A 16,391-nucleotide genomic window follows, 5' to 3' on the forward strand; every position below is an offset into this window, starting at 1 on the left:
CCATCCAGTCAGTCCTTAGTCAGAGAGAAATTCCTGGAACATTTGAAACTCTCATAACCCTCATAATTTGGATTTACCTTTAAATCTAGTTACTTTGGGCAACTCATGGAACCCTTTGAAAACATCCCCTAAATCAAAAATAGTGTTTCATGGGCAGATGTTATCTATCCCTACTTCAAAGTTTTAATTCTATACCACACAAACGAAATACGGTGAAGCTGTCTGCATGAGTTCTAATTTTATAACTGTGTTAATTCCTTCATTCGCAAGTGAGAAGTTATTACAGAACTAAGGTAACATTCTGTACCCTATTCAATTACATCTAAGGATCTGCAGGGAACTATTCTTGGTACCCTGTTGCTTCTTATTTATATCAAACTACATTGAAAAACCCACCGAATCTGCTACACCCGATGCAATTTTATAGGTGTATCTGAAGGAAACATTGAACAACCAGTTTCTGACAAATTGTCCGCTTCAAATGTGTTCCTCCAAAACATGTGCTCAGCCTCAACCTCAGACCTGTTAACCTTCTTCTGAGGCATTGCATATTGCTTAGTCTCTGTTACGACTACGAGTGAAAATCAAATTGCTTCTTTAATTCATCCTGGTTTGCCACCTGATATATATACCTCAAGTTATGCATTGCAGCTCCCTGAAATCATAACTCAACACCACATGGAAAAGGGATGCAATCTGGTCTGACGATATTCAATAAACAATATGCAACAATGGAAGAACCACAGTAAACTAAGCAAGAACAGTACACCCTCCTCTATTAATCATAACAGGTTTCAATCCAGATACAAACTTTTGCTTATAAATGCATAGGCAAATCTCAGAGAGCCCTTACCTCTGTTGGCAACAAAGGGCCTCTCTCTCAGAGTGAAAGGGACGCTATATGATTCCTGTGTGCGGGCAGCTGTGCTACATGGTAGTGAAACATGGGCTGTGACGCCGTTGGCATGCGTGAACTTGAAAGAATTGAAGCTAATATGCTTCACCGAAGGTGCAATGTCAGTGTGCATGTACGACGGAGTATAAGCGTCGTGAGAGAAAAGTTGGGCACAAGAGGCATTAGATATGGTGTGCAGGAGAGATGATTGTGCTGGTAAGAACCCTATGGTCGAGGAAGCTATGTAAAGAAGTTCTGATCTCTAACTATGGGGGGAACCTGTGGAAAAGGTAGACCAAGGAAGACATGGGACGTGTCGCAGTGAAGCGTAATTTTCAAACGTTGGGGTTCACGTAGGCAATGACTACTGACTGAGACCATTGGCAATATACTGTGCTTGTGAAGACCCATCAAGCTAAGTGATATCGTAGTTTTGACCGATGCTAGTGTCACGTAATTAGCACACGTGCTGGTAGCACGTAAAAAGCAACTCACGAAAGCAATGTGGCCGCTGCTAGTGTAGCGTACCTGGAACCCGTACTGGTCCCACATAAAAAAAAAAACACTTGTCGAGCGAGCGCTAAGCCTCACGTAGGCACTGTGTCCGATGCTGGTGTGGCATAACTGGAACCTAAAAAAACATCTTTCGAGCATTGGGCTTCATAGAGCAATCTGGCACCCATGCTAGTGGCACATAAAATGCACCTGTCAAGCTTTGGGTCTCACGGAGGCAATGTGTCTGATGCCAGTTTCGCGTAACTGGCACCTGTGCCAGTAGAACGTAAAAAGCACTTTTCACGGGTTGGGCCTCATGGGGATAATGGCGTATGACGGAGACCTTTGACACAATGATCTGGTTGAGAAGAAAACCTATCAATACAAGTGAAATCGTATTCATGGCTGAAAGTGATGTCATGCAACTGGCACCCGTGCAGGTGGCACGTAAAACCACCCATTGCACTCTCGGAGTGATTGGTGGTAGGAAGGGCATCCAGCCGTAAAAACCATGCCAAGTCTGGTGCAGCCCCTGAGCTTATCACCTTCCAACCCCTGCCAGCATGGACAATGGGCGTAAAATGATGAAGAGGATAACGATGATGATGATGATGTCTGCCAGTTTAAATGATTTTAAATTCTAAAAGGTGGCCAATGCTGTTACAGTTACATCTGGGTAGAATCTACACTCTGTAATGGGGTTTTCAGCAAGGCTGGCTACAGTTTGCTTCTCTAAGACCACTCTAATTACCATGGAGTGGTGTGAGGGTCCACTTTCACTCAGACCTTTCTGCAATTCCTTGTGAAACTTTGAAGCAGTGATCGCAAAAGGTATTTTTCTGCAACATACAAGCACAACAACATTAACCATCCTCCAAGCTACAATCAAGACACAGTCTTTTGGCATCTGTAAACAGTCACCCATGTTCTCATACTCGTGATTTCAATTATTCAAATATTGATTGGGAAAAGCTTTCATTGTCCACAAAAAACGAATTAATTCCTTGATGTAATTTTGTGTTGAATTCAAATTGGTCCCAGTTAGTCACTTCTTCTACAACAGGTAACAGCCCTTTGGGTCTGCTATTTACCACTATTCGTGAAATTGTCATCAGCCTCACGACCAAGGTACATTTTGGTGATTCTAATCATGCTCTAATCTTGCCAATATATCTCTAATGGATAAGCCACCATTATAATGGATAAGCCACCAGATAATGAATAATCCACCAAATAATGAATAATCCACCAAATAATGAATAATCCACCAGATAATGGATAATCCAACAAATAATGGATAATCCACCAGATAATGGATAAGCCACCATTACCTCTAAATTCCTTGTTTTACGGGAACAATGCTGACTAGAACTCCTGTTGGACTGATTGGCTTCGAGTTTACAATTTCACAGATGTCAAGGCTAAAATTTAGCACATCCTTAATTCAATGTGGGCCATGTGTAAATTTTCAATACCATATAAATGTTCTAGAAGCCTTAACAGTGTAAAATGGGAGATTGCCGTATAATATCAATGAAACGCTGAACGTGAACAGATTACATGGAACATAGGATAAAAGAAAAATGATGCAACAGAGCATCCAACCATATCAAGTAAGTGAGTAAAACAGGCAGAACTTAAATTAGAAAAACTCATTGTATCAAACCTGGATAGAAAATAGTTCTGGAAGAATGTACATTCGGAAACAGAGCCCTCACACTTCGATCACATTTCTTCATAATCCTCACGTAAATTATTCATTTTTCCCGTGCAGGGGTGTAATTTCAAGGTCTTTGCATGCAGACCAAACAAAACCCTAACCCTCTCCCTATCTTGTCCAACAAGGGCATCAAAAAGGATGATCACACAACAACTAACAATTAGTGCCCAGCCAGTTTCACTCACCACCTCATCAAATTAATGGTGTTCTGTGTAAGAGATAGATACTTTGAAGAATCTGGAATTTGCATAACCTAACCCTAACCCTCACAGATTGGATTTATCCCTAATTCCATCAAATAAGATTTCTCTGAAAGCAATTGCCTAAATAACATATGCTGGCTCTTGGGTAGATGTTATTTATCTTGACTTCACCAAAGCCTTTAATTCTCTGCCACACAAACGAATTATGGTGAAGCTGCCTGATTCTTGTGTGAGGTTTAATTTACAAAATGTCTGATGTCATTCATTCTTGGTTAACAAGAAGTAGCCACAGTGTAAAGATACCATTCTACACCCTATAGAATCACATCTAAAGATTGGTAGGGATCTGCTTTTGGCCCACTGTTGTTTCTGGTATGTACTAATTGAATAGATGCCAAACTGAAGCATGTTACTCTACACTACAAATCATTCCTTCAACCTCACCTGGACATATTGCAGCAATGGATTTCTAAACCGAGCTGGTTGTAGATAGGTGCACCACTATAAGTTATGGAAGGTAAACCCAGAATTTACCTCTTTCCTCCATAACATCCAACTGAAGAAGTCTACTGATGAATTGGATCTCGGGATTAATGTCAAGAATGACTTTTGAAGGAAGATTCACATTCCTAAAATTATCAAAAAGATCAAAAGTATCTTAGCATCTCTCTGAAAATGCTTTGTCTGGCACTTTGTCGAGTTATCTGTATGGATATGGTACGTCCAAACGGTTTGCATCTCCAATCTGGAACCCCATCCAGTCTAGAATATTACGTACAACTAGGCAAATACACTCTGTCAGTCACCATATCTTAAATGTATTCTTTCTCTTGGTATCAGCACAACAACATTTTGATGTCTAACAGCTGACTCGGTGGAATCCCACAAGAATATCCACCATCTTCCCAACAACAATCTCTTTGAATGCAATTTACCTAACACCAGCAGACATGCTTATAACAAAGAAAAAAGCAGTGCAACACCCATGACTTTCAGAAATATTTTTGGCTGCTCACAATTGTTGATGCATGAAATAAACTGATATCATTTGTTAGCTATCAGGACACTGCATTCTTCAAAACTTCCATATTTCTTGAAATTCCCTAACACTCTTCCTCGTGTACCTATGTATTCTTTCTTTTATATAACTCTTTTACTGTTTCCCTCATTTTGGGGGTGTTTTATTACATGTATCGTACGTGTACTTCAAGCTTCTATTGCTGCCTTTATTTGATTAATTGCTGCTTTTTCTGCCCCCTATTTTGCCCCCTTTCCAGTACATTCAGCTGCGCTCTGTAGACATTATATTCTTATTATAATTAGAACAATCCCATAAACGATCATTTGTAAAAGCAAAGAAGATCTTCTGATGCTTGTCATTTGAATAAAACAGAATTATAAAGTTTCAAAATCAAGATCTATAAACAATAGGCAGAGGGGTGGATGTGTGGTAAGTAGCTTGCTTAACAACCACATGGTTCTGGGTTCAGTCCCAATGCGTAGCACTTTGGGCAAGTGTCTTCTACTATAGCCTCGGGCTGACCAAAACCTTGTGAGTGGATATTGTAGGGGGAAACTGAACGAAACCCGTCGCATATATATGTGCGTGTATTTGTGTGTGTGTGTGTGTGCGTGCTTGTGTTAATTTTTCTTGTCTGTGTTCGTTCCTCCACCATCGCTTCACAACCGATGCTGGTGTGTTTACGTTCCCGTAACTTAGCGGTCCGGCACATAAGTACAAGGCCTACAAACAGTAAGTCCTGGGGTTGATTCTTTCGACTAAAGGCGGTACTCCAGCATGGCCGCCATCAAAAAGAAACAAGTAAAAGAGTAATATCAAAATTTCATCAGTCAAAGAAAGTTTTGTGTATTCATTAAGGGGGAAATGTGTCAGCTTCTTAAGTAGTTAATACAGAGAGATGCATAGCAAAGAAATTGCCAAATCTTATAAAATACGGGAGTCTAAGGCGACTAAAACACCTAGTAATGGTATATGTGTTACTTGAATTATTTACGTTTCCTGGCAGCTTATTTTTTGCTGTGAAGATATGTGGCAATGTTCCATCAGTATTTGCAGAAATATACATATACACTGTTGGTGTGTGTTTGTAGGTTATTTTTCTATGAAACCATTCTTAACATTGACTGATTCAGACATAGAAAAGCAAGATAAATATGTTGGTAGACAGATAAATTCCACTTACTTCTAAATAACAATTTCAAATTGGAATTCCTTCACTTCATTATTTAGATCTATATTTTCCTATTGATCAGAAATCTTTAAAATAGGGAACTAAGAGAAGTAGGTGGGGATGGACAGTGAAGTATAACTGTCAACACTACGAATCATGTGAATGTAATCAAAATAGTGTTCTTTCTTTGATCTCCTGACAACTGTATATTGTTTTATTGTGTGGCCTTTGACGAAAACACTAGCGACAGTATAATGTATTGGTAGAATTAAAACTAAACAAACATATAAACATGATTATATACAAAATAGAAAATGTAATGGTTTATCTTTTCATTGCCAGGAAATACTTACTTTGGTGGTAAAAATGTTTCAAATTTTTTTCTCAAATTTGGGTCCTTAATAAGGTCCAATGGTGTGTTATTGTTATTATTTTTATGGTGCAAGTCGGCTCCCTGGCTGGCTAGATATCTAGCAACAACCACACCAGAGAGCCGTTCCTCCGTTTTCAGGTTGAGGTCGGTGCAGCACTACAAATGATGAAATATAAAATGATAACAATATTACACAAATATTCATAACAAATGCCCCTAATTACATCTAAATTTACTCATAGGTTGTTTATCCAGTAATTAAACCAATTATAAAATATTGAGTTCCTACATCATCTTTAATTGCGTCCATTTCCCATTTTCATGGTTTTACTTGATTTTCAACACTTAGACATCTTTTAAATATTTTGTCATTGTATTGAGTAGGACAAACCTTATTGATTAACATCAAGCTTATTGATATTTAGTGAGTAAATATTTACTTGTAAACCAGACATATATCAACATATTCAATAAAAAAAAGTCAAATATAGGAACAACAAACCAACAAGAACCTATCTACACAATTGGCTTGATAAAGGCGGACAAGTGGCCATATCATAAGAAAGAGTATTGTATATATGAATATAACACAACATGAGAACAAATAAAATAAGTTATATCAGAAACAGAAACACCAACAACATAACATAACAAAATCAATATCACACAGACATAACCAAACATATCATTAATGTTTCCTTAATTAAGCAAGAAGCATCTTTGAATGATGAAAGTAAAGTAAAGGAAGTAGGAATTAATGTCAGAGCTGAGGCAGCACACCAACACATTGTAGTTATTAACAAATTATTCACACTAATAGTCTGAGAGACAATTCCAGTAGGTGGGGTGGTAGTTGGGTGTCAATGTCTGTTCTTCTCACCAAAGAAGACATTACAACAATACAACAGAAGTCTGTTAGTATAGTGACCTTTATTCATAAAGGAAACAGAGAGTTGCAACAGTTGACAATAAATGCCAAAAGATCTACCAATATTTAGATGATGCATATATACATGTATATATATATATATATATATATATATATATATATATATATATAGATATGTACACACATACATATATATTCATACACGCGTGCACACACACACACACACACACACATACATATACATGCATATGTGGGTACAGGAAGTCACAAACAGTAAACAACATGAAATACGAATAGAAAAGAGTCGAATACATAAACAACGAGAGAAACAAATGGAAAACAGGACAAGTAACATAAAGAACGACCCTTCATCATTTGTCAGCTGTACTTCTACTCCTCATTTCAAGCACTGAATGACAATAGGTGGCTTCGAAGGGCAGTTGGCCCCCAACCAAATCACAATTTGGGATTTGCAGAGGGTCAAAGTTGGTAACAAAAACAAGACAGTGGAGTCATACAAGGAAACCGAACGAAACAAGGAGGGTCGTTAGTCGAGACATTATAAATTATTTTCAGAATCCAACAGAATCTAGGTATCTTAATAATACTTTCTGTTATAAGCACAAGGCCTGAAATTTGTGGGGTGGGAGTAAGTCTATCCCATTGCCCCCCATCACTTAACTGGTTCTTAATTTATCGATTACGAAAGGACGAAACTCAAAGTCGAGCTTGGTGGAATTTGAACTCAGAATGTAAAGATGGGCGATATACCAGTAAGTATTTTGCCCGGCGTGCTAACCATTCAGCCATGTCACCGCCTTAAAGGTATTCTAATAATAAGGATACCAAGATAGGGTTCAGTACAGCATATCCGCGTATCAACGGTATATGTGGACATTGATGTAAATACTAATGTATAGATAGACTTGTTCTTTCACTTATATCTACATTCACATGGACAGACCAATCGATATAAGTTCCCATGTATATGTTAACAAACACAAAGGTATACTCAGGCATGCAGTGAACATTCCACTTTAAGTTCCAGATCCAACGTAGGGAAGGCCCCCAAAGTGGTGTAGTATAAATCAGAGCACAAATGGGTTTCAGACACATTTTATATTTATGAAGAAATCAATTATATAATGAATAAAAAAAAGCATTTTCCTCATTTGAATTAAAATTAAAATTTGAATACAATATTTAGGATTCTGCTCATGTGGCACGTAGGAAGCTTCCACTCAAACTGCCCAATGCATGTCATCTTGGAAAACGGACGTTAAACAATGATAGAGATTATGTATGACCCCACTTTGCACCTGACTCCCTTTTCTTATTATATTATATTTATGACTTTCATGTATGTGTAGACATGCGTATATATATATGTATGTAGAAATAGACATATGTGTGGTAGTAAACATATATATATATATATATATATATATATATATATATATATAATCATAAATATACAGGGATTAGCATGAGTTGCTTCTCCAACATACTGAGAATTTAGAAATAGCAGTCAAAGAACTACTGATTCCAAACTACAAATTTTTTATACGGGACTATTTGTGACGCACATAGAATAGATTCTTTGGAGTGAAGTGTTTGAACTCACTAGCCGATAAATTTCCTAAGTGCCTTCCTCACGTGGTTTTGATGTCGCATGGTCAAAATTCACATGAGTTTTTATTAGACACTTTCAAATTTATTCGAATATTGTGGCTGAAGATCGGAATAGGGTAACTTCATACCCTTAACCGTGAAACGTCTTACCCGATTAACTAAAGGCAGGTTTGTTTTTGCTTTTCTCTTCTGTTTTTTGTTCTGTGTGTACCATAAATATCGCCATCCGTTAGAGAAAAAATTTGTAGTTTGGAATCAGTAGTTCTTTGACTGCTATTTCTAAATTCTCAGTATGTTGGAGAAGCAACTCATGCTAATCCCTGTATATTTATGATTATAAATGGTTTTACCGATAAGGGTTTTTTCATACTGAACTACTTGGCAAAATTGTTAATTATTAATTTTATTACTAATTGACGATTCCCTGCCCTATATCTGTATATATATATATATATATATATATATATATATATATATATATATACTATCATCATCACCATCATCATCGTCGTCATCATCGTTTAAAGTCTGCATTCCACGCTGGCACGGGTGGGATGGTTTCACAAGAACCGGCCAGGTAGAAGCCTGCACCAAAGTTCTGTAACTGTTTTGGCAGGATTTTTACAGCTGGATGCTCTTCCTAGCACCAACCATTCAACAGTGTGGACTTAGTGATTTTTATGTGGCACAAGCAGAGACGAGGTCAGTTTTTGCAACCCTAAAGATATCCATATAAACACACACACTCACAACCATGCGGAGATGTTCGCCTACAAAGGCACACATGCACCCATGCCCCAACAGTACAAGATGGGTCGAATAAAGAGTGGAGTGAATTCCACTTTCTTTCATATTTTATAAAATCTACGGACATGAAGAAAATACTGAAGTATTGGGTCATCCCATGAACAAATTTTAAGTTCAATTTCCTGAACTAATAGTCGGAGGGGGACGGGTTAAACTACCTGCATCAACTTGCTATAAAAACAGGTAGTAATTTACATTGTGCTTATTCATAGTGCAAGTTGTGAAAAGTGCAGTTCGATTTTAACAGTTAACTTTTCAAAGCTGTAATAGAAGTGACAAAAGAGCATATTCGGCATATTTTGCTTTATGGGTTCAATAAAGGTAACGCAACGGATAGTGCAAGGAATATTAATGCAGTATATAGCGATTGGACAATAAGCGTGAACCAGTGTCAATGGTGATTCCAGAAATTCTGAGTATGAATCTACAGCCTAGAAGACGAGCCTCGTCCTGCAAACACTCCCATTGTAACTGTTGAGGAACCACCAGAGAAGCTTGGATTTGGTCCTTCAACCATTCATTGACACCTTTGTGCCATCGGAAAAATTAGCAAATTGAATCAATGGGTTCTTCTCAAACTTTCCGAGTCTAATCACATGCAGGATACGAAAATGAACTCTTCTTTGCTGCCACATCTCATGAATGAACATTTTCTGAATCGGATAGTGACTGGTAATGAGAAACGGGTTCTCTACAAAAATATCAAGTGCCATAGACATTGGGTGGCAAAAGGAGAAGTACCGGTGCCCCAGGGTAAAGAAGATCTTCAACCACATAAGGTGTTGTTAACTGTTTGGTGAGATATGAAAAGTTGAGTCTATTTTGAACTTTTAAACCCAAACCAAACGATAACAAAGGAGATCTACTGTGAGCAGTGTGAGCGGCTAAAGTCAGCGACAGGAGGAAAACGACCATCTTTTGTTTCAAGACGAAAGTTATTCTTCCATCAGGATAACACTGGGTCACATACAGCGAGCATGACATTCCAAAGGCTGGAGCAGTCTGAATGAGAAACAATGCCCCACCCATCATATTCGCCGGACATTGCCTCATCGGATTATCATTTATTTCGCAATCTTCAAAATCAATATTTAGACAAAGTCAGAACAGTAATGGAGGAGCATTTTTAATCCTGGACAAGTAAATTTTGGAAGAGGTGACTTGCAAGTCTACCAGATAGATGGAAGAGCATTGTAGAAAATGAAGGAGAATATGTTTTAGATTAAAAGAAAGTACTTTGTTTATCTTAATTTTGAAAAATATAAGTATAACAATCTGCTTTATTTATGAGATGACAGCAAAAAGTCCAGTAGTATTTAAGCCCATACTGTTGATGACATGAGATAGCCGAATACAGTGAATGGGCTTTAAACAGCATTTTACAAGATGAATACTCAAAGTGAAAATCCTTACTTGTGTGTGTGAGTGTGTGTGTGTGCATGAGTGTACATACAGAACTTAAATACAAGAAAACTCACTAAGGACCATGCTTCATTGTATTCATTCTCTAGTGTCCTAACATTGAACATTGTTATGACATGTCCACAAGAAGTCAGTGGACGTATTTCGTGTACAAGAAGTGGGGTAGAGAGCAGTTTTCAGTCAGAATTCTTCATAGAATGGACCGGATGTATTTACCATGGCAGCTGCACTATAAAGCTCAGACATCTCTTCTATCCTGCATCATTGTTAATTGAGAATAATATCTCCTCTATTAAATAGGTCACTTCTCCCTCATATTGTGATGGCTGTGTTTATATGGCCAACATCCGAGATGGGTCACCTCTCGACCGAGGTGAGACGACGTCTTTGAGAGTGAAAGGAGATGGAATATTGTTTGTTACATAATATAATTCGGATCATAAGGAGAGACTGGATCACGAAATGGGAATGGAGGATGGAGGTTGAGAGGTGGGAATTGATTCACGATAAGCAAAGTTTGTCTGTCTATCTATCTGTTTCTCTCTCTCTCTCTCTCTCTCTCTCTCTCTCACACACACACACACACACACACACACAGAAACTCACACATACACAAACTCATACATACAGAATCACATATACAGAAATACACACAAACACATATATATATATAAATAAATATACACAAACAAATTTAAAACTTACTTCATTTAGTATATCCATGGGTGCTCCCTCGGAATCGAACACTTCTGTTTTCAAAGCAAGGTGCAAACAACTGTTGCCTTCACCATCAACATCATTTACGTTTGCACCTCGGGCTATTAAACAGTTTATTATTCCGAGGTGACCCAGGGAAACGGCTTCAAGCAATGGTGTCTTTGTCTTATGGTTCTTCAATTCCAATTCCACTGAATCCTTTGTGGAGGTAAAAATAGAAAATGGAAATTTACATGAAAATCAGGATGGATATCAATGTGTCATTATTGTCTTCTACTGCATATTTGATCAAACTAATCATGTACATTTAATGTTTGTCCGTAAAATCAACCTTTCGTAAGATCCTTTAAAAGTTGCTATGAGGATGTGTTTTAGACAGGATAAAGATGTCATAAATAGGTTGTTTCAATTTAACCTACCTTTTATTCCTGACTATAGTAAGTTTTAAGGGAGTAGAACAAGAGTGAACACGTGATTAACAGATCAAGACTAGTAAAGAAGAATTAAAATTTCTAAAGTATACTTTTGATGTTGCTATATTAATAAGGGGTTCATAAAACTGTTCATCGCCATAAAATTAATGCGCGCGCGCACACACACACACACACATAGACAGAGACACACACACAAACATATATACAGAGAGATTTATATACATTACTGTTGGATATATAAATATATATGATGGTGGCAGATGTTCAGGTGCAATAAACACTGTAAACAAACAGGAAACAGCTTCTATCTCATTCCAGGGAGAAAAACTAGAGGTAGTCGATAGCTTCTGCTATCTGGGTGACCAAATTAGTAGTGGGGGTGGGTGCGCTGAAAGTGTAGCTGCTAGAATAAGAATAGCCTGGGCAAAGTTTAGAGAGCGCTTACCCCTGCTGGCGACAAAGGGACTCTCACTCAGAGTAAAAGGCAGACTGTATGACGCATGTGTACGAACAGCCATGCTACATGGAAATTAAACATGGGCTGTGACTGCTGAGGACATGCGTAAGCTCGCAAGGAATGAAGCCAGTATGCTCCGCTGGATGTGTAATGTCAGTGTGCATACCCGTCAGAGTGTAAGTATCTTGAGAGAAAAGCTGAACATAAGAAGCATCAGTTGTGATGTGCAAGAGAGACGATTGTGCTGGTATGGACATGTGGTGAGAATGGATGAGGATAGCTGCGTGAAAAAGTGCCACACCCTAACAGTTGATGGAACCCGTGGAAGAGGTAGGCCCAGGAAGACCTGGGCTGAGGTGGTGAGGCAAGACCTTCGAACATTGGGCCTCACCGAGGCGATGACTACTGACCGAGACCTTTGGAAATGTGCTGTGCGTGAGAAGACCCGGCAAGCCAAGTGAGATCGTAGCCAGTGCCCCTGGACTGGCTCTTGTGCGGGTGGCACATGGGATGCACCATTTTGAGCGTGGCCGTTGCCAGTACCGCCTGACTGGCCTTCATAGGATTTTCGAGCGAGATCGTTGCCACTGCCCCTGGACTAGCTCTTGTGCGGGTAGCACATAAAAGACACCATTTTGAGCGTGGCCATTGCCAGTACCGCCTGACTGGCCCTCGTGCGGGTGACATGTAAAAGCACCCACTACACTCTCTGAGTGGTTGGCATTAGGAAGGGCATCCAGCTGTAGAAACTCTGCCAAATTAGATTGGAGCCTGGTGTTGCCATCCGGTTTCACCAGTCCTCACTCAAATCGTCCAACCCATGGAAAGCGGACGTTAAACGATAATGATGATGAAGAGGAGGAGGAAAATGTAAAATGAAGTTCATGAGAATCATTATTCACCACAACAATCGTTTTGACCCATCTTGCATCGATTCCTTGCAGGTGGGAGAGTACTCGGTGTCACTTGGCATGTTGTAATTAGGTTCTTGGATTATAGCATTATAGTCAACAACTTCTTGGCAACAACAGGCCAAGTGAAACCGAGAATATTTAATGAGGTCTCTTCTTTAAAACAAGACACCAGATGAGATGCATCTGCACCGGAGGATGCAACACATGCAATTATGCACTATCCAACCAACAAGTGTCCGATGCAAAATGGGTCGATACTCCATTTCCCATTCCTCCATTTGTAATAAAACCCAAAAACTGTGAATTCCTGGGATAGGACCAGTCACATTTATATCACGTGTGTGTGTATGCGTACATACATACATACATACATACATGCATATGCATACATAAATACATACATACATACATAATACATACACACACACACACACATACATACATAGAGAAACTGTGTACAGTTGTGGAAATTAGCTGGCCAACGGATGTTAACATAAAGTGAAAAATAGAATATCTTGAAATAAACTGATTAATGACATCCATACGTATATATATAAATCCGGAGAAGAAGCATTCTCTAAGACGTAGAGCAGTGTAGATTTTAAAACTGGGGAAGGCCTGTTTCTGGGATTGCCCTGGGTTTCCGGTCCAAAAAGGTTTTAACTTCATGGCGTAACGATACCCCAAAAACGAGACCCCAAAACTTGTTGGCCTAAAACCTCTTCTAAATATGGAGGGTAGAAAAGCCTCAACTCTTCACCTCATACACCTAATCACGTCCATTATCTTTTCCAGCAGCATACGGGTGTATAGTCCATTCCTGGAGTATCTGAAATCAAATCCTTTCATATTTATGAGAGACCCGTGGTTTCAGTAAATATGTAGAAGCGCTGCAATTGTGTTCTATTTAACAGAAACCACGTGGTCTCTAGGATAGCCTCTTGCCAGGGAACGGAAAAGGATCGTTTGCAGAAAACATAAATCCCAATCTTTTCCCCGCTCCATATTTAGAAGCGGTCTTAGGCCAAAAGGTTTTGAGGTCTGACGATACGCCATAAAGCAAAAACCTTTATGAACCGAAAACCCAGGGTAATTCCATAAACCGCCCCACCCCATTTTTAATATACATATCTCTCTTTCTCTCGTTGTCTCTCTCTCTCTCTATGTATAATATATATATATATTTATTTATTTATATATATATATATGTATATATGCATGTATGTATGCATATTTACTGCTTCCTTTTTGATACGAGAGGTGTCTGAAAAGTTTTGAGCCTAACCTAGAATCAGGGCTGCTATATAGTTGAAACAATATTTTCTGGTAAGTACAGTCTTTTCGGAGTATTCTTGCTCATTTTCATGATTTTGATATTTTAATTTTATTTGCTGCAGATTTTTGAATAAACAAGCTTCGAATTTACAAGGAAAATGGAGAAAACTGAGTATCGTGCTGTCATAAAGTACCTTCATTTGAAAGACATGACTCCATCAGAAATCCATGAATATATGGTGAGAACCTTAACAGACAATGCTCCTTCATATGGAACAGTCAAACACTGGGTAAATGAACGGAAGCGTGGAAGATGATCCAAGACCAGGGAGACCTCCAACTGCAACCACCAAGGACAACCTTTGATCTTGTTCTTGGTATGATAATGCAAGAGCGCCCAATATCATGTCGTCAGATTGCCGAGAGACTGGGCATCTCAACTGAAAGAGCAGACAATATTGTGACAAAAGAACTTGGGTTCTCAAAGGTTTCTGCAAGGTGGGTCCCTCGCATTTTGACTCCTGAACAGAAACGCACCAGGTGCACTTTGTACACGAGCAATCTGGAACTGTTTGACGCTGATGAAGAGAATTTTCTTCCTCGTTTTATTATTATGGACGAAAGTTGGGTCCATCACTACCAGCCTGAAACCAAAGAACAATCAAAGCAGTGGAAGCACACATCTTCTCCTACCCCAAAGATGGCCAGGGTTATTCCTTCAGCTGGAAAGGTCATGGCGTCCGTTTTTTTTGGATTCCCAAGGTGTCTTGCTGATCTATTGCCTTGAAAAGGGTCACACCGTGACAGGGCTGTATTATTCTCAGCACCTGAAACGCCTCCGAGAAGCAATCAAAGAAAAAAGGCCGGGAATGCTCACTAGAAGACTCCTTTTTCACCACGACAATGCTCCAGCCCACACCTCAGTGGTTGCCATGGCAACAATTCATGATTGTGGATACGAACTTGTTCCCCATCCGCCTTATTTGCCAGACTTAGCCCCCTCTGACTTTCATCTATTTCCAAAAATGAAAAAAGCCCTGGCTGGTCGCCATTTTGCCAGTGACAATGACCTCATAGACGCTGTAGGAAGTTTCTGCAACGGGGATAACAGCGCTTCAGCACCGCTGGAGAAAGTATTCAGCCATCGAGGATGGGGGGGGACTATGTTGAAAAATAAATCATCAGAAGCTTTGTTCCATGTTTTGTTTCTTTGAGGCTCAAGACTTTTCAGACACCTCTCCTATCTTACTAAATAGCCTTCTCTCTTCTATAAAAAAACTCTTTTCTGAATGATTGTCTTCCATATATTAATTTATGGAAATAAAATTTTGTCGTTGTATGTGTATATTGCATTGAAGAATGGATGTAAACATGATATCGTATGAACTGATATGCTTGTCATTTATACTTGTTTTACTTTGTAAATTGTACGATTACACTGTGTTATTTATAACCTATACACAGATGCACACATTTAAAATGATTTATCTTACACAAAAACTTCAGTGAAACATTGTAATCTCAAAGATATCAACTGGTGAAAGAAATATATGCATCTTATAACTTTTTACTTTATATGTATATATATATATATATATATATATATATATATATATATATATATATATATATATATATATATATATATGTAATGTCAGTGTGCAAACTCGACAGAGTGTAAGCACATTGAGAGAAAAGTTAGACCTAAGAAGCATCAGTTGTAGTGTGCAAGAGAGACGATTGCGCTGGTATGGACATGTGGCAAGAATGGATGAGGATAGCTGTGTGAAAAAGTGTCACATCCTAGAAGTTGAGGGAACCTGTGGAAGAGGTAGACCCAGGAAGACCTGGGATGAGGTAGTGAAGCACGACCTTCGAACTTTAGGCCTCACCGAGGCAATGACTAGTGACCGGGACCTTTGGAAATATGCAGTACGTGAGAAGACCCGGCAAGCCAAGTGAGAGC

General features: G+C 38.8%; 1 protein-coding gene across 1 annotated transcript in view; it reads right to left on the reverse strand.

The window, feature by feature from the left end:
* LOC128251409 (uncharacterized) overlaps positions 1 to 16,391 on the reverse strand; it is a 191,774-nt gene that overhangs the window by 10,959 nt on the left and 164,424 nt on the right. The window contains exon 9 of the mRNA XM_089345840.1: positions 5,859 to 6,034. Coding sequence (XP_089201966.1) covers positions 5,859 to 6,034 — 176 coding nt within the window. The remainder of the gene's footprint in view (positions 1 to 5,858; positions 6,035 to 16,391) is intronic.

This window comes from Octopus bimaculoides, chromosome 30, assembly GCF_046866305.1.
Source record: "Octopus bimaculoides isolate indiv1 chromosome 30, ASM4686630v1, whole genome shotgun sequence".
In the NCBI taxonomy this organism is placed as follows: domain Eukaryota; kingdom Metazoa; phylum Mollusca; class Cephalopoda; order Octopoda; family Octopodidae; genus Octopus; species Octopus bimaculoides.